Source organism: Diospyros lotus, chromosome 1, assembly GCF_014633365.1.
Source record: "Diospyros lotus cultivar Yz01 chromosome 1, ASM1463336v1, whole genome shotgun sequence".
Lineage (NCBI taxonomy): Eukaryota > Viridiplantae > Streptophyta > Magnoliopsida > Ericales > Ebenaceae > Diospyros > Diospyros lotus.
The window spans coordinates 36,353,862-36,373,685 of NC_068338.1; the positions used below are offsets into that span (position 1 = coordinate 36,353,862).

The 19,824-nt window shown below is 35.9% G+C and overlaps 2 protein-coding genes and 1 non-coding gene across 4 annotated transcripts; 2 read left to right on the forward strand and 1 right to left on the reverse strand.

The window, feature by feature from the left end:
* Positions 1-2,309: 2,309 nt before the first annotated feature.
* Positions 2,310-6,251, forward strand: LOC127797063 (zinc finger protein GAI-ASSOCIATED FACTOR 1-like). The gene is made up of 3 exons (XM_052329563.1): positions 2,310-2,809; positions 3,747-4,143; positions 4,654-6,251. The coding sequence occupies exons 1-3, from the start codon at positions 2,614-2,616 to the stop codon at positions 5,747-5,749; spliced, it is 1,689 nt and encodes a 562-aa protein (XP_052185523.1). The 5' UTR covers positions 2,310-2,613; the 3' UTR covers positions 5,750-6,251.
* A 1,673-nt stretch (positions 6,252-7,924) lies between these two features.
* On the forward strand, positions 7,925-8,016 carry LOC127793637 (small nucleolar RNA R41). The gene has a single exon (XR_008021473.1). It is a non-coding gene; the product is annotated as a small nucleolar RNA R41 (small nucleolar RNA).
* A 1,235-nt stretch (positions 8,017-9,251) lies between these two features.
* On the reverse strand, positions 9,252-19,706 carry LOC127793544 (metal tolerance protein 2). 2 transcript variants are annotated; one of them, XM_052324294.1, is made up of 12 exons: positions 19,223-19,706; positions 18,363-18,432; positions 17,770-17,867; positions 17,410-17,561; positions 15,084-15,199; positions 14,294-14,390; positions 13,418-13,502; positions 11,536-11,598; positions 11,333-11,438; positions 10,240-10,385; positions 10,058-10,149; positions 9,252-9,963 (listed from the first exon to the last, which is right to left on the reverse strand). In XM_052324294.1, the coding sequence occupies exons 1-12, from the start codon at positions 19,574-19,576 to the stop codon at positions 9,828-9,830; spliced, it is 1,515 nt and encodes a 504-aa protein (XP_052180254.1). In that variant the 5' UTR covers positions 19,577-19,706; the 3' UTR covers positions 9,252-9,827. The 2 variants fall into 2 exon arrangements, with proteins under 2 accessions (XP_052180254.1, XP_052180255.1); XM_052324295.1 differs by lacking the exon at positions 19,223-19,706 and adding an exon at positions 18,508-18,543.
* Between the last annotated feature and the right edge of the window lie 118 nt (positions 19,707-19,824).

A 19,824-nucleotide genomic window follows, 5' to 3' on the forward strand; every position in this document is an offset into this window, starting at 1 on the left:
TTATTTTTTCTTAGCAAATTAAAGAGTGTGGTTGAGATCTCAGGGCAATTAATGGAGTTCGGCGGAATCAACTTAACTTGTTACTTTATTCATGAGGTCATGCATGCATGATTTAAAATTCACAAGGTAAAAAAAATTAGTGTTCCATTTAAGGGTTTCAGTTATATTGTATTAAACTTTTATAAAAGTATCATAATTAGTCTCTTCACCTGTTAAAATTGAACGATACAGAAAGAATACATAAGATTCATGGGGTAAATCTGAAATTCATGGGACTCAGAACTGGAAAGCCCATTGCTCACCAACACATCTACTTACCCACTCAAAACTATACCACCCTTTATTATATAAATAGTAAGATCTAATTTTCATTTATCATAGGATGTGATGAAGAAAAATAGGGGAATATATATAATGTTAGAAAGTGTGTGTCGTCATGCTATTGTGCTAATGTTTGCTTCATCAGATACATCGATGGATCGATAAAAACCAGGTGAATGCTTTGTCCTTGACCAAGTAGAAAGTTACGTCTTAGGGAATTAGAGAGCTTGGCCAATGTTAATTGATTATTCTAGTTTCTGTCTTGTTGTTGTTTCTAGTTTTGAGCAGACTAGGCATGTGCCCAGCCAACTCAAATTGAGAATTAACAATATTTGGATGCTTACATTTGGGAGGATGAATGCCATTTGTACTAATGGATGAAGTTTGAGGTATAATGAACCAGTAGTACTGCAATGGCTTTTGCTTCAACTTCAAAGATATACATTAAAGAAAAACAATAAGGTTTTGGCAAGTTAATTAACTGGTCTAAAACCTATAATGTTTCACTCACTGTGACCATCGGGGGCATGAATTAACTTTTGAACAGCAAGATATACATATATATATATATATGCATAATCATAGCAGACAAGGCCACCAATAATTTTAACAAATCCAGCTTGGAAAGCACAAAGGCCAAAATCAGCATAATCACATGCCTTTTGATTCATTTTCATCAAATATTTCTGTTAGACACAACATTCCACAACTTATGTGTCTTTTTGGTACGTCTGCCACATTTATATATTTATTTTGAATTAATAAAGTTATATACTACAGTACCCTCCTCACGTATATTTCTTTTTTTGAATGATTGAGTACGTAAAAAAGTTTATATTTTTGACAATTTTTATGTGTAATTATTGATCGATCCTCGTCAAGAAACAATAGCATATTCTGTGTCACTAGGACAACATTAAAATATGCTAATAGGATCAAACAATGGCACCAACTCATTTTCTTTACATATATATATATATATATATAATGAGACAAAAGCATTCTGCTTCTGCACATTCACCTCACAACAGCATTGTACGAGTGATGTGATCAGCTTCTACATAAAGTATGGGTCCTAAAAGGGGTTGATCAAAGCAACAGCTTAATCTACTCGAATTTTTATTAAAAATGATTTTGGGAGTTAATAAGAAATTGATATATACGTGTTATTGCAAACAAACGGAATTCTTGCACTACAGTTCTGAACTGACAACAATGAGAGATTTTTGCATCCTCTTTTAATTCTATCGATGGCAAAATACTTTGCGTTTGCAAGATTATTTGACTTACAGAACATTAAGAAAATTGTCTTTGTATTAATGGTATATATATGCATGACGCCAATGCTATAAACTGTAAAACATTCAGGTATTAAGCAGTTTCTTTCGTCCTCCAAATCATTCTTAAAAAGAAATTAAACCTCGCTGTCATAATTGATTTGATTTATAATAATCTTGTGGGGGTTTAAAGTTTTATTTCATGCAATTCAAACGGACCACATTAATTATGAGTTTAATCATTCCGTTTCACCAAGCCTTTTTAAATCACACATCAAGGGGCCCTGCATAGACGTAGATTGACTTTATTTGTGCACTAAAAAACAAGCTTTAGGACTAGAAATAATTAATACAGCCCTAATTAATTACTCCTCGTCTGAATCTACTTGAAGTTGTCTAATTTAAAAGCATAACATATATATGCAATACCAAAACTTAGAGAGAAATGATTTAGCAAAAACCCTCGTCAGTTAATGGAGATGGAGAGATCACTTTTATCACCATAATTGGAGTAGTCACTTTGAATTAATGCATATTTTAAATTAGTAAAAACAGAACTCTGCTAGCTGATGATCAGGGGGTCTCTTAAGGGGTGAATTGATTAATGCTAGCTAATTAAACAAATTAAGTTAATTAGGGGAATATATATATATTCCTATTGGTTGGTGGTGCCATGTGGATGCATTATATATATATAAGCCAAAGAAGACCAAGTTCTAATGGTCTTCTTGTTTGGCAACGGAGCAAGCAAATTAAGAGCTTTCTTCTCACCAGAAATAGAGGAGAATTCCCTGGTTTTTGTCTTCCTCTAGTGAGAGCAGATTCCTGGATTTGTGTTCGCCAAAAACAAGCGAGCAGCCTCTTATCTCGGAGAAACAGAAAGAACGATAGAAAACAACACAAAGTTTTTGGAAAAAGGACAGAAAGACAAAACCCTTTACAGCAATCTCCATATACAACTACAACTCTCTCCCTCCCTCCCTCTCTCTCTCTCTCCCTCTCTCTCTCTTTTCTGATGTCAAATATTACAGGTGATGATGGCAGCTTCTCTTCAGGTAATACTGGGGAAGAAGTCCAGCAGCTGCCGCTTCATAAAAAACAGCTCCATGGCTCCGCTTCCGGGGCGGCTGCAACTAACAGCAATGGATCCTCCTCCCAGCCACCGCCACCGCCACTGCCCAAGAAGAAGAGAAATCTGCCAGGAACTCCAGGCAATTAACTAATTATTCCAACAAATCTTAATATTTTTATGCATCATGTGTTTGTGTACCTACAAATATTCTTGTCACTCTCTGGATTTTCCACACCTCCCAATAATGGACCCTTATGATTATGTTTTCTTGTACTCAATCCATCATATCTTTAAATAGTACAGCGTTTTTCATTAGACTCTTTGATTGGCCATGAATATTTGTGGTTTTCCCATATTGTGGTCATGATCACTCTTTGAGAAGTACGGAAACTTGTATTTTTGGGGAGAATTAATTCATGTGTTCTTGCCAATTGGGTTATTGGACTCCTCAAAAATATGTGCGCGCGTGTGTGTATCACAAGGTTTTGGAAAATGATGAATCAAATAACTAAAGAAGGTTCGATCTAATTAAAATATGAAAGTTGATGTTTCCGAAGAATTACTAGCTAGCTTGGATTTAACAGAGAAATAAGATTGCCTTCAGATATAGCTCATCTCATCAAATTAATTATTATTATGAATGTGATCAGAGAAGATTTACTTCCTTATCTGATCTTGAAAAGGAAGTTTGCCTTTCTGAGGGTTCAATTATTGCGTCAAGATTACAATAATTGTTTAGGACTGTGCTTTATTGCACTTCTCCTCGCTCTCTTCTGTTTTCTCACTGTTAGGGCGAGGCAGTACTCATCATGAATCTACCATTCCTTAAAACTGCTAAATTTATGCCATAGATGTTTAAATCCTAAGTTAATTTGGGAATTAACTATGAATACTAGAAGAAAATTAAAATAAATAAATAACTGCAATAGTTGTCTGTTTCCTTATTAATTACTTAAAAATGCAGCCATTTCCATTTTGCCACCATAGAGTTGCTAGGATATTTCCATACCACCGTACCCTCTTTTTTTCAGTGATTTTAGATATATAAATTTTGTGATTTTATGATCATCATGTAGATCCAACTGCTGAAGTTATTGCTCTATCACCAACAACACTAATGGCAACGAACCGATTCGTTTGCGAGATCTGCAACAAGGGGTTCCAGAGGGACCAAAACCTGCAACTGCACCGGAGAGGCCACAATCTGCCATGGAAACTGAGGCAAAGAAACAGCACTGAGGTGAAGAAAAGGGTGTACATATGCCCCGAGCCAAGCTGCGTCCACCACAACCCGGCCCGGGCCCTCGGCGACCTCACCGGAATCAAGAAACACTACAGCCGGAAGCACGGCGAGAAGAAGTGGAAATGTGACAAGTGCTCCAAGAAGTATGCCGTGCAGTCGGACTGGAAGGCTCACCAGAAAACCTGTGGGACCAGGGAATATAAGTGTGACTGTGGCACCATCTTCTCGAGGTAACATGTCCATTAAATATTTAATTAATAGTAAGTTGCAGTTAGGCCTAATGATATTTTGAAATATGAGGTAATTACTTGATGGTTGAAGTGCAACGTTTGGTGGAGAAATCTATAAGGAGTCTATGCATGTCTCAAATATCATAATTAAGTTCATTTATATCCCATGAGCTTTGTCCGGTTGACTTTAATTAGAACCTGTCCCATTCTCTAATAAATTAAGAAAGGAGATGATATATTTAATTGAAAATTTTTAAAACCATATTGGTCTTGTTTTAAAATTAATATTACAAGAACTAAAGAGTGATTAGTAATATATAAAAATAAAAATAAAAGACTTTCTGCAACAAAAATTCATTAATGTTTCTCTCTGGAAGCAAACTTATACACAGACTTTTGTAACATTAATTTCACATCCAAAATTTTTCTATATATGAAGAATATATGCTTTTTTAGAGATTATTATGATATACTTAGCCACCATGTGTTTGCCGTTACATATATATGCAGGAGAGATAGCTTCATCACTCACAGAGCCTTCTGTGATGCATTAGCAGAAGAGAACAACAAAGTAAACCAAGGACTAGTCCCCAACATGGGATCAAACTTACCACCAGACCTCATCCCTTCCATGCCCTTAAACACCAACAACATCATAAACCCATCCATGGCAGTAATCTCATCATCAGATCATCAATTCAACGTCTATGACCCCAAAAACCCTCTCAAATCCCTCTCCCAAGACCCCCTGGTCCCAATGCCCTTCAAGCCCATGAACATGGCCGCCGCCGCCGGCATGTTCTCCACCACCTCCGGCACCCTCTTCAGCTCCCCAAGAACCATTTCTTCCTCTCCCTCCAGCCTCCAGCTCAGCTCCAACAGCTCCTCCGCCGGCTTCAACTACCTCCAAGACGCCAAAAACGGAGGCGGCCAGCTTTCCGGGTCGCCACACATGTCTGCCACAGCCTTGTTGCAGAAAGCCGCCCAGATGGGCGCCACCGCCAGCAACAGCATCAACTCTCCCATGATGCAGAAGAGCTTCGCCAGCAGCATGGCCGGCCCGGACCATCCGGTCACCGGAATTAGACCCTACAACAGCCCATACGAACATTATCAGGCGCCGGATCAGTCGACTTTAGTAGGGATCAACGGCGGGGAATTCACCAACCCGCTCCTCCAGAAAAACCCGCAAGAAATCTCCCAGTTTTTTGAGTCTGGAACCGGTGGCGGCTCGGCCATAAATATTGAGATGGGAATGTTCGGTGGAATGTTCAATGTGGGTGGTGGCGATCAAAGCCAAGGGTTGATCGTGAAGAACACAGAGAATGAGGAGAACAATAGCTCCGGCATGATGCCGGGACGAGCCCCGGCAGCCTGCCGGAGCCTGACGAGGTTCGGAACGAATTCCGGAAGCAGCAGCGATATGATGACAGTGGACTTCTTGGGGATTGGAGGGCCAACGAGGCCTCCGAATTTGCATGAGCAGCAGCAGCAGCATCAAAACAGATTGGAATTCGAAGCAATGAGTCAACAGAGAATGCAGGTGATGAATCAATTCCAGCAACAGGTGGAACCAGGCATGGAAAAGCCATTGTGGGATGCTTGATTGACAGTGATCAGTAGCAGATTAATCATCGAATCTTTGATCTTTCTTCACTGATCCGCCGCCCAGAGATCTGCAAGTCATGGAGATTAAAAAGAAAACAAGTTGCGTGCTTTACTGCGCTGGATCAACTGATGACACACACACACACACACAATCAAACATGGGTGCATTAGGAGTTGGATGGGTCAAAGCTGCCATGCATTCTCAGAGACAATGATGATGAGGACTGAGGAGGATCTTAATGTTAGTTTAATTAGTTTCTAGTGAACTGACCTTTGTGTATGATCCAATCGGGTGGCTGTGGCTGTTTCTGTTTGTACTAATCCATGAATAAGCCAGCTTAGAAAGATTTTCCTGTTCTATCAAGTTGATTAGGAATATATATAGGATAAGTTGTCTTTAGTCAGGTTGAACGTTCAAGAATACTTAGAAGAAGTTCATGAACAAAATATATATATATAATTCTCAAAAAGTCAGCAATTAATTACATTTCTATTCTTCTGTTTAATTTATTGTGTCTTACGTACCGTCTATTTATATTTTAAGTATACAGATCATAATTACCAAGTTTAATTTTAATTGTATAATAATTAATACGGTAGCTCTATTTGATTGGTATCAAAACTTAGCGCCATTAGTGTTTGAATCAATGGCGAATTGCAAGGAGCTAACTACTAAAACAAATAAATCTTCTTATTTAATTTAGACCTGCAAAATTAAGGTTAAAATTAAGGTCAATATATAATTCTCAAATGAATTCTTATGCTCAAGTCAATTTTAATAAAGAACAACTGCCATACAAAAAGTGTAAAAATTTTTATAAGTGAGTGATGTAGCAAGAGAAGAAGATATATAGAAGAGTGGAAGAAGATGGTCGAAGAGAATACAACTTAGGATTTAGACATTATACCTTTAAATATTTGTACGTTTAACTTGAATTCTTTTTTAATGTGGGATGAATTGAAAGCGAACTTTAATTTATCTTAATTTTGTATTGAAGTTAATTTAAATTTAATTTAAAAATTATAAAATAAAATTATAACTGTATCATTTCAAATTATTATAATTATAAAACCCATTACACATTGTCCCGTATGAAATAATCTCAATTACAAAAAGTTAATAATGTTTGATTGATCCCAAAAATAAATTAAATTTAATTGTTTTGAATTTGTTTATAAAAAAGCTAAAATTGTTAAAATTAACCATTATATACTTACCACCAAAAAAGTGATAACTTCAGTTAATAACAAGCGCGGATCTAGAAGCAAATCTAGGGGATGATTGGCCTGTAGAACTATGAGTATTTCAACATTTCTTCTTTTAAATGGGCCAGATCTACCTTACAAATTTAGGGAAGGACTGAATCTAGGGAGTTGCAGCCCGTGCGTGACCCTCTTCCCTAAATCCGTCCCTAATTAATAAAGAGATGTTCATCGCTTTCTAGAGTTAGGAAAGTATATATGAGTCATCACTATACACATTAATAATTAGATTAACACTTGTTTCTTAATAATAATTATAACTCAAATCAAATATTTTTTAATAACATTAAGTTGTTATGATCATGCTTAAATAGTTGTTAAATTATATACGTGACACCCCCACTTCTCTTTTTTCCATTAAAAAAACTTTATATATATATACATACCCTTAATGATAAGAGTAACGCGGGCTAGAATTTTAACACGTACGAATTCAAACAATATACGAGAATGAGAATGTAGGAGGTCATGGTTGGTGGGATTGCGCCAGCGCCATTGTAAGAAGTTGCGGATGAACCCGCCCGCACCGGATCCCTGTGACGTGACGCGATGACAGCGGGACATAGGGCTACGTTGGTAATTTCATGAATCGGCAGCCGACGAATTGGGAGAGAGCGAAACCCTAACCCTAAATCATAATCGAGCCCTCTATATATATCTCTGAACGCGGAGGGCTAAAGGCGAAGCGAACTGCTGCTGCTGCCGCTCATTGCAGTGGTTATATATATGGTTCGGTCTTCAATCTATGCTTGCCTTTTCATATTTACAATGCTTCGTGTCAGTTCTCTGTGATTTATCCGATGTTGAGAAGAGCCACCTGTTTTTGTGTCAATTCTCTGTAATTATTTTTCCCCTTGTGTGTTCGTGTCAATTTTCTGGGTTTTGTGTTCAATTTGTGGAGGATTTGACATAGAGGCGATGATGTTGATAACTACCTATTTTCTGAGGGAAAATCTTTTCCTTCGGTGATTATAGAACACCAATGGATCCTTCTGAGCCTCGTCACCTCTCACTTCCTTTTCCCTTCTCGTATTCGCCGTTTCTTCATCTTTCTGTTGCTCCAATCATCTTCACAGAATTGTTTTTTCGTTTGTTTTCTGGATGGGCCATCGAGGTGATGAGAATGGGAGTCGGAATGGCAAGATGTCGATTGAAATAAACATTTCCAGACTACAATTATCTGATCGATGCTCGCCCGTCTTCTCCGTCACTTTACCATTTTCATTTACATTATTTTGTGCAATGCATTGTTCATCCCGTTCCCTCTGATTTAACACTGTTAATAGAAAGTTCAAATAAAATTGAATCAGCCACCTGATCATGGACATGGACAACCTAATCATTCCAATCTTGTGAATGTATTTTAGTTTGGGAGTGCATGTAAATACAAAATAGGTCATGTTATTTGAATCCTCGATTTTTATATTTACAGAATTATGTTTTTTTTAAACAATTTAAAAGTTAAAAGTTTTTTTTTTTTTTTTTAGATAGTATTAATTTTTAAAAGAAGTATTGAATATCAAAAATTAATATATAAATAATATTTACCAGTACGCAATCTAATAATATTCGAACTTATTTTGTGCTTTTCTTCTACTATTAATAAACAAAAGTGTGTTTAGTTGACTATTTTTATTTGGATAAATTATACTATAAATTTTTAGATTCTACACTTTGTAACAAATTGGTTAATTTTAAACTCAAAAAATCATAAAACTAATATTGGCACAAGCTCCGTCATTAAGTTTCTTTTTAGATTTATATTATGTTAGTTAAGAGCATTTAATAAAAAGTTATAAAATAAATTAAATTATAATAAAAATCAAAGTTTAGTAATTGTAATAACATAAATTAAAATATAATAATTAATTTGTTACAGGTTCTTAAATCAAGTTATTTTTAAATTTATATTATGTTGATTTTTAAAAAAATTACAAAATAAACCGAATAGTAATAAAATTAAAATGCAGTAATTAATTCATTAAGAAATAAAATTAAAGAACTAACTATATAATTTGCAGTGTATATAATGAAGGTCGAAATTTTTAAAAACTACCTAAAATAAAATTTGCGTTCTTATTAAAAAAAAAAAAAAAGAAATTGTGTGCATTTTGTTGTGGTTGTGGTAGTATCTTTCTCACCTGTCTTTCTTCACTTCAAAAACCATATTTAAAAAATAAAGTCAAATGCAACTCTTAAATTTTGCTTTTAGAAATTTAAAAAGTAAAAAACACAGTAAAACATGATTTCATAAATATTGAAGATATTGATGAGAAAAAAGAAAAACATAAATATTGATAGCATTGTCAAAAGGGTGCGGTGGCCGGGGGTTAAGAAGGACCAGCTGCTTATTCCTTCCAACCTCGTGGCCCAATTCCAACGGCCCATCATCGTAGTAAGCCACAGGCCATGGCAACCCCCATGCGATGTGATGTGAAGGTTATGGTCTCGAACATGCATATTGCATCATGTCTGTCCGTGTCAAGAATCTGCATGAATCTCAACATTCCACGCCGCCCCGCCCCCACGTCTACCCCTTAAAATGCAGTGGCCTGCACCGTATATTTATCTATACTATACTATGCGACGCTATTCTCTAATTATTATATTTCTTCTGTTTATTAAACTTCACATATGATATGATTATCTTGCTTAAGCAAAGAAACGGTAGGTCGGTCCGTCGGTCGGTCGGTCGGTCCCCCGATGATTATGTCCAGCTCGTGGCAGCAATATTAGTACAGACAAAAGAGGAGCATTATTATTGGAAGATAACATTGGGCTTTTTCCCATGGCGTTTTTGTGGTAAGTCTCACTCACAAATCGTCATCAAGTAATTCCTGGATTTTTGTATGCCCGAGGAGTCGGAGTTGGATGCAGACCCGAATGTGAATGGTATCAGAGGCTGCCTTAATCTCCCTCTCTGCTTCTATCGCCACCTTCATTGCATCTCTGCAGAGTCAACAAGAAGATGAATATCTATTGTCATTACTCTTCTTGCAGGGTACTCCTGAAAACTAAACACGGATGAATCATCATAGCTCACCGGATCGAGATTTCGGGAGACATGGACACCTCAATCTGAAGTACCATCTGGTCCCGGAGCAAGTGTCGTGTTATGTGCTCTAGAACCATTTTCTGAAATAAAGAATAATGTATGAAAACACTACCACATTTAGCATAAACAAACACAAATTCACTCAATCCATGATGGAGGGAACAAAGTACCTCTGAAAATTTCGATGAGAATATATTGGAGATGGTATCTTCAATATCCTTGTTCTCGGCGCAAGGTTTCCTATTTTGGTAGTCTGTTTCCTCCAAATGCCCTTCCTGGCCCCTTATGCTGGTTGAGAACTGTGATATAGCAGGCTCTGTGACGGCAATACAATAACCATACTTCATGAGATCAACTAACTATTAAGTGAAAGAAAGAAAGAAAACTATTGAGTTTAATGGAAAAGGAGAGGGAGGATACAGAAAGCTATCAAGTTCAGTTGATAGAGAGAGGGAGGACGTTTGACGGCCATTGAAGCACGTTTTGACAGATTACTAACCAATAAGAACAATAACAGCAGCAACATGTATTACTAGAAAACAAAAAATGTACACACTGAAATGTAGGACCTAAAACTTGTAATCTAAAAGCCATGCGTATACTTAGAACAAAGGTCAACTGAAGGTTTATATCTACTCATTATGTACATTTATTCTACCAGTAAATATCTGATCTTAAAACTCTTCTCCACGCCCCAACCAAATGTAACTTTGCTGTTGTTGATTGGAGCCAAAGACATCTGTTTCCTTCTCCCTGTTCCCATTAGATGTTGAACCACAAATTTAGTAGGGCAACGGAGTCAACAGAGGGAGTAGCAGCATCACTAATCATACTAAGAAAGGCAATAGAGGAATGATTGGCTGCACAAAACATCCCACCTGCCTAATGATCTCTGACACAATCTGCAGCCACCTCCAGTAAAATATTGTGGAGTCCAGGTTCAGGTGTATAATAGAGTAATCAGGTGTATAATAGAGTAATCAATTGGCTTTGTGGCAAAATTATAGTCATAGGAATGGGCTAGGTTTCAACTTCAGTCTGACTGACTAAAATGAAAGCCATAGGTTTTGGTTCAGAGAAAGTGTCAGGACACTGAGCTAGATGGTCTAGAGAACCTAATAACTACCAGCAAGGAAATCTTGTATTGCCCATTTCTTTTTCTATTATTCTAAATATACTCAACAGCCAACCTCAAGATAACTCTCAAGACAGACACTTGAATACCATTACTGAGGATCAACTGTCAAGTCAAAGTCTACTTACCTATGTGTATGAAGACTTCAGCTACTTCAGGATGTAAATTCTGAATTTTGTGACGGACATTTTCACCAACATCATGAGCTGCGCTAACACTGGAAAAAGGATCCACCTGCAAAGAGGGGCAACTGCCATGTCAATGTGAATATTGGAAATGATGTAAGGAGCCAAAAATGAAGGTTGCAAAATATATTGATCAGATATCCCACCTCAATATTCACATCAAGATAGAGAGAGGAACCAGCTCTTCTTCCCCTAAGATGATTGCATCCCTACAGAGTAATGCAAAATGTAAAATTTTCAGTAAATAATAAAACTAAGACTAGCATATGTAAATTTTCAACAAAAAGATCCAACTGATGATATTATACCAACAAATAATAGCATCCCATATCACTTATGTGATATGCAGCAAAATTGTGCTTCAGATAAGGAAAAAAATAGAATAAAATTTGAGACTCCCATTCACACTTCTGTCATGGATTTCACATGAATCAATGTTCTCAGAGTTCCATTTTTCACGTGGTACAAGTCCGCACAATCATAACTGTGCAACAAACATACATTGTTAAAAGTATGTCCACTTCTTTTTTGACTATGATGCATTCATATTCTAGCAATTCAATCATAGGAGAGTTACCTTTCCAGGAATTATGGTATTCATCTTACTTTCAATGCAGGTCTGGACAATCAAAGATTAACAGGCTGGTTGATCCCAAACGCATCAAAGCCAACTTATCTTCAACAAGAGCCATTCCGACATTATTACAAATTACCTCATTTCTAATTTTATCTTCTTCTTCTTTTATGACTAAACATCCATCTTAACATCCTCATTCCAAATAAGCTCATATTTTGCACATGGTAGTGTTTCACTGTCCAACATTTTGTGCCATACAACAAAGTTGATCTCATAATTGTCTTACAAAATTTTTCTTTTCACTTTAAAGGAATCTTACTATCATAAAGCACAAAATGCACTTCTCAATTTTAACCATCTTGCCTTAATGTTATGGATAACACCCTCATTGATCTCATCTTCTTGGATGATTGATCTAAGATATTTAAATTATTTTTTTCTTGGTATGAATTGACCTTCTAGTTTTACCATTCCACACCATTTTTACTAAACTTACATTCCATATATTACACTCTATTTTATTTAAAATCTTTTGACTCAAAAGTTTTCCTCCATATCTTGAGATTAGTATTCACACTTTAATTTGTCCCATACATCAACACAATCTCATTTGCAAATAAAATGCACCACAGCACCTCTACCTAAACATGTTTAGTGAGTTCATCCATGACTAGTGCAAATAGGGAAGGACTTAATGTATATTCTCGATGTAATCTCAATGTAATTGGAAAAACCTTAGGGGCTGTTTAGTTGTGGAAATGTTTTCCAATTTTCTATCTCCAATCATTTCTAGTTTTCATTTGTTGGGTTTTTGCATGGAGAATTCTGTTAAAAGGGATTATTGTACCAGAAGAAGAAGAAGAAGAAGAAAGAATATAGAAATTTAGGTGATTCAATAGTTTTTGCCTATATCCATGGGAAGTGAGCAATTAGGCTTTTTACTATTTTGAAAATAGGTGACAAAGCAAGTATTTTATATGGGCAAAATAGTAAATATGAGGTTAATCATAAAATTACAAAAATACCCCTATTAAAGCTCTGGTCAACAACTATGCTTCAACAACTAGCTTTTTGCCTAGCATACGAGCCATCAATATCAACAATTCTAGTAACACTTCCTAGTTCACCATCCAAAGGATTATGTTTTAGTTCCCACCTTATATAGAAGGCAACCAAAGCTATAAGCCTTGCAGAAGGACAAACAGTAACAACAATGTTAATAACAAAACAATAGCAGAAATAAATCTCTTCATTAGTACTACTACCATTCATCATGCAATTTAATTGTTATTTACCATTCGGATACTAAATCATTAACATCATCAGAACAACAATTACCATGCCAAGACCAGGAATAAGAGGCTAACAGTTAAAGGCATAAAAAGATATTATTCAACTGTCTTATTTTCGCTCTTTCACACATGTGGGTTTTTTGTTCCGGATTGACTCACCTTCACTCCCTCAACTTTGAGAATTGTTTCTATATAGGGATCCAACTGTTTTGAGGGAACTGCAGCATCCACCAGCTCCAATACGCTAGAACACCAGACAGCATGCCAAATATGGAAACTTGTCAAGATTCAGAAAATTTGTTCTATTCTAGAATAGAATACACAGATTAATCCTATTAACAGAAAGAAAACATTCATATAAGACTATTTGATGATGCATCGTAATGTCAGGGGAGAAGAAACACATTGTGACTTCATAGACACTCAGCTTAATGCCTATCTAATTTTCAAGAATAAATGCTATGTCATTGAGACACTCGCACATGTTATATTTCAGCATTAGATGCAACATGCTAAAAAACAAAAATATAAACATAAGAGAAGCATTTTCCACCCACCTCTAATTAGTAAAAGTTTAAGTAGTAATATCTCTAACATTTATGGATCACATTCATACATATACCAGAGTAATAGAGAACTAATTTGCATTGCATGTCCAAATCTTAAAATTATGACCACAAGAAAGTCAACATTAATCATTCAAGACAATTAATATAATCACGTGTGATAAAACTACAAAAAAATGAATTTATAGATCCTAAGTAGGGGGTGACGGAAAAAGTGGGGTGAGGGGCAAACAGTGAATTTAAAGATCTTAAACGCATATTGCAACATAACAGGTCTTAGCCAAAAATCAATATTATGTGTGGGGTAGCACTACACAAAATAAAACAGAAAACACATAAGCTCAATATGAAACTGAAGAGGCATTAATAAATGTCACAGAATCCATGATATATTGAAAACACATAAGCTCAACTTTTTCTTTTGTTTAACCAAAAAATAAAAATAAAAAACAACAAATTGAAGAGATACCTCTGGTAACCAGTTTCAAGTCCAGCTTTTAGGATCATGCCAGAGACAAGAAGTCCAGCAAGAGGATCTAGAAACTTGACACCAAGAATAGATCCTCCTAAAAAAAAGATGAATAACCCATAATCAGCAGTCATCCATGGTCACTGAGTAATCAAAAAAATATGACCAATTCAGAAAGTCTAAAGTAGCTGAAGATATTTGAGATCTAAATGGTTCAAGATTATTAAACTAAAAAAATAAGTGAAACTCTAGAAGAAATGATAGTTCCTCAGGATGACCACATCAACATGTACACACAATAAAACTATGCTCAGTTCATTCTTGTACAAAATTGAGCACCATAATGGTTCTAAAACCATTATTATCATTAAATAGTTCATAATGAGAAATGTATTTCACTAAAATATAGAAGAATCCTTATTCTACTAAGGCATACCCACAACCTAGATTTTAAATTCAAACTGAAAAAGGAAAAGGGTTGATGCCCTAGACTAGATGGAAGATCAGCAAAGAAACAACTTTTGCAGCATCTAGGAGGATTAAAATTTGGTAAAAACTTTTGCAGCATCAGCTGTCCATTCAGGTAACATAATTGAAGAAACAAAAACTAAAATCAGGTTTCAATGGAACTTATTTCTCTATGTAAAGCTACAAACAAGTTCAAGTCGACCTCAAAAAGCAACTTATCATCATTAACATTGAAATCACTAATACTCATGTTAAATCAGCTCTCGCTCTTATTAACCTTACAAAAAAGGTTAAAACTTCCATAAATCACAAGGGTCCTCACCAACACCAACAAGAGCAACAAATGAGGAAACAGCATCTGCTCGATGATGCCAAGCATTAGCTTTCATCAATCCACTGCCTTCCCTTTCCCCAGCTCCCTTTGTTATCCAGTACAGGCTACAAGTAAAATTGAATAGAATTGAAGAGATGCAAGAAGAATGAAGTAAGGAAAAGAACAAACTTTTAGATCATTTAGACGATATTACAATGCACAAACCAGAACAGAACACATTCATAAAGAGTAGCACCAAACCCAACTTTTATTTTATTTTATTTATTCTTTAGTGAAGAATTTCATAATGCAATTTGAAGCATCCTTTACCATTCAAATTGAAACATATCCACAAAATGTAAATAGATAAACAAAAATAGAAAGGAAAAGTTTAGATGCCCGAAAGTATCAAGAAATACTACCCATAGTTGTGGATCCCGTACTGTATTGACCGGTACATCCCTTACCACTCAAATTGGGGTATTCTAGCACAAGTTTCATCCCCTTTTTCTTTCCATTCTTCTCTTCTTTGTTCTTCACTTTCTTTTTTTTCGTGCACGCTGTACAAAAACCAGATTTATTTTTCTTTTTGTCTGTAGTTCATTTTTCTTATTATTTAACAAAGAAGTTTAACAACTTCTCTGTTACTTTAATTGAAAGTTAAAGACCTTCAAAACAAGGTCCACAAGAATCTAGAACTTTCTCTTTCCCTATGATTTTTTTTGCTTTTGCAGCCAGGTACAGTCCTTTGGATATCTATAAAGTAATTAAATGTTAGTTTTCATGATTTATTATGTTGATTTAGGATTATTGTTATAATATTGTATTATGTTAAATTGTTTGTTTAGTGCAGTTAAGAATGGTGATTGTCTTTATACTTCTATAACACCATTTCGTATTGAATTTTTATTAAATTTATACATTTTTTTATAATATATCTTATTAATCTATATAATGATATATCAGAAATGTATCTACTATCTAGTATTGTCTGTTACCTATATCATACTGTACTAATGACAAATCTGATACCTTGTCTAGTATTCACAACAATGATACTGCCTATTCTAGGTGTCTAGCCTCCTTTTCTTTCTGTATTACATTATGGCCCCATTTGGCATTGAGTTCAGAGCCATGTTGGGGTGAGTTCAATGCCAAATGCAATAACTTGAGTGTTTGGTAACACTCCAATCTTTCTGACTCAATTCAGTTGTGTTGAGTTTGAGGGCCTGAACTCAACCTTGCCATTTTGGCGAGGTTGAGTTTGAAAACACAAAACTCACCATTTATTCCAATATTACCCTTTTAAAATAACTGATAAATTTTAATTCCCCATATGTCCCTATAAAAACCATAACCAAAATTGTTCCCTATGTCCTTTTTAGTCATTTAACATTCTAACCAGACTGACCTTGATAAACTTACCAAACAGATTTTTGTAATGCAACCCACCTCAATACCTCACCTCACCTGAACTCGTTTTTTGTAACTCAATGCCAAACGGGGCTTAAAAAGAAAAAACCTCTCTCCTTTGTGCCCATGGTATTTTACTTCTTCAACAAATGGTTTTCTTTTTTGGCAGGGTTGGGGGCAGGGGGCCATGTGAAAAATCAAAAAACAAGTTGCTCACTGGAACAAATTCTGAAAGACTTTAATTACATAACAAATTAAAGTTTGCATTGAGCAAAAACATGAGATAGGAACACTCACGTCCATTCACACCCAGTAAAAAATTGTATGATCCAGTAGAATATCAGTTATTTATCTTAGTGATTTACCACCTAGAAATAAGATTCAAATGAGATGGGAAAAAATGTTATTAGAATGACTAGTGAGTTATTACCAAAAGAATGGAGTTTGTCTGGTCTGTTCTCTCAAGACGTCCACTCAGCACAGCAATTTGATATTGAAAGAGACAGAACAAACACTGTAAAAATAATAATAATAATAACAAAAAGAAGTATGCAGGGAAAATAAAATAGGTGTCATCACTATGTGATAAAAGACAGAAGTCTGTTGTGGATATTTGGCCATGTAAAATAATGCCCCAATGATTGCATGAATAAGTAGTAATATATTCAAGTTAAGACCAAGGAAATGAGATTCAGATAGCTCAACAATAGGAATCATCCAAACAGCCTACTACCATACAGCATTATAAGCTTTCAGAAGTGAGATGCAATTGCATTTGCACTGTATTGAACACACTGATAAGTGAAAAAATTAGCAGTTCCCACATCATAATCAAAGTAGTAGAATGATCCATTTTTAGTAAAAGCATAACAAACAAATAAGAAAATTCTCATTCAATTGACAGTTTAAATAAACTGATTACCCTTCTTTAACTGAAATTGATATTATAGTCATACTCAAAGCTAGAATAGGGTGATCCATGTCAATTCCATGGTGATGCCCCCCATTGTGATGGTTATGCATGTGCTGGCCCAGTGACTGACTTGCTATTTCAGGAGCAGATGAGAACAATCCCTGTGGATAATACAAATGGAACCTAATCAGTTATGCCTAATCCATGATTTTTTGTGGATAGCAATATGCTAATAGACCAGATTAGAAAATGTTCAAATCTGATAAATTATCAAGACAGGAAACTTGCAAGCCTAAAATTCGGAAAGAGTAAAGCTGGTGTAATAATCATCTCAATTCTCAAAAAAGGAAGAAAGCAAAAGAAACGTACCAGCAAAAGATCTAAAGCATGCCATGCTATACCTCCAGCTGTTCCCAGAAGCATACAAGAAATTCCAAGGGCTCCTAAGGTCTCAAATTTACCATGCCCTGAAAGATGAAAAACAATCACAACTGTAAAATGCAAAAATACAAAAAGACACAGAAAATAACACCCCTTAGAAGCATGTGTAACTGTATTCTTTAAAAGCTCAAAGCAATGATAACTTATGTAGCACCAGCATAGAAAACCTACGGCTCTGTTCCTTAAAAATATGACCAAAAGCATCTAGCTCAACCAACAAACAATTTGAGTGCTAATCTCTTTCCCTATAACTCCAATTAAGAACTTAAGCGTGTAACAGTAATTTAAAAGAATGACCTGTTCAGAGAACTTGCCAAATATTGCAAATATCAAAAAATGTGATTTGAAAAATTGAAACTCCCCAAATCTCATAATTCAAGCAGAAATCAACAACAATGGGTTATCTTGTACTAGATAAGAGCACATAAGAATAATCCCACCAAATCACGTTAAAGATAAGGCAGAAACAGAAAAAGAAATAAAACCATTAGAGTAGCGTGTAGGTACAAATCAAAAGTGACCATATGGGTGTTCTTTGTCCTTAGGAACCCTCGCAGCTTTGAATGACAATAGCGCGACCCCACTAAGCACCTGCAAGGAAAGCAAAAAGGTTATATAACAACAAAGCAATCTTTGAAATACAAACAATTACTACCAAAAACCCACAAAAAAAAGAAAGTTGATCATGAAGCTCTCTCAACTCCAAACATGAAACAAGAAAAGCCTACTCATATGAACTGGACTAACCAACTAACTTAATACTCCAGCTTGACAGCCAAAAAAAATTAAGAAAACATAATTATTTTACCGCTAACTACTTCTTGTTGTACTATTTTACCAAATTTACCCCTACTAAATGTAATTATTTCAAAACCTACATGGCTAAAACAAAAAAAAAAAGTTTAGCAAAGAGAGAGAGAGAGAGAGAGAGAGAGAGAGTAAATTAATTATTAATGAGTTAAGTATTCAAATGCGCAAGTCCTAATGGGTGGGGACAGAGGGAGAAGTAGACAGAACAGAGGAAGTCTCTACTAGCCTATTATAAAGACCCATTCTACAATAGAGTTATCGCACAGCCAACCAAGAGGCAAGAGCTTCCAAAATAACTGATTCAAAAAGCACATCTCGCTACATTTATTATTCACGGAGTTTAGACAAAGCGCTAACAGAGCACCACATGTATAATTAACTTATCGCAGCTGTAGTGCAACCAAAAACGAAAATAACAATTCTGTAGTGTTTCAAATCCACTGATATGAATACGCAGGACGTATATAGGGATCTGAATGTAAATCGATCAGCTGCCTCGGTCCTTAAGAATCTGTGATGACAAAGAAAATCTTGCAAGGAATTAATCACAAAGCGAAGGAAGGGAGAATACCACATCGGAGACGGAGTGAGCGGCGTCGGCAATGATGGCGGTGCTGCCAGAAAGATAACCGGTGAATGCTTTGCCGGCGGCCAGGCCAACGTCGGCGGCCAAGCCGAGGCGGAAAATGTTCTCGCTCCCCTTGCTCGATCGGTCGTGGCCGTGGTGTGTGTGGTCATGACCGTGGCCAGAATGGCCAACGTGCCACCTCTTGGGAATGAGTAGATGACGATCACAAGAACCGAGGGCTTGAATTGTACGGTTGTGAGGGTAAACATCAACATTCTTGTGATTGTAAACGTGCAATTTGGATATGTAAGCTCTGTAATGGAGATTGAAATTGCGAAACTTGTAGAAGAATCCCATGGTTTCAGATCAAGCGACTAGCACCGAAAGGGCCGGAACAGAATGAAACCCGAGGGCAGGCAGATACAAGGAAGAGGGGGGAGGGGAGAAGGATCCCGTGTGCGCCGGTGTTAACAGCCCGATGGCACGGAGCCAATTATTAGAAGACAGATGTCGAGTGTATTTTACATTGGACGATATACATACATACATACATACATATATATATATATATCTCATTTCTTAATTTATCTTATTAAAATTAGACG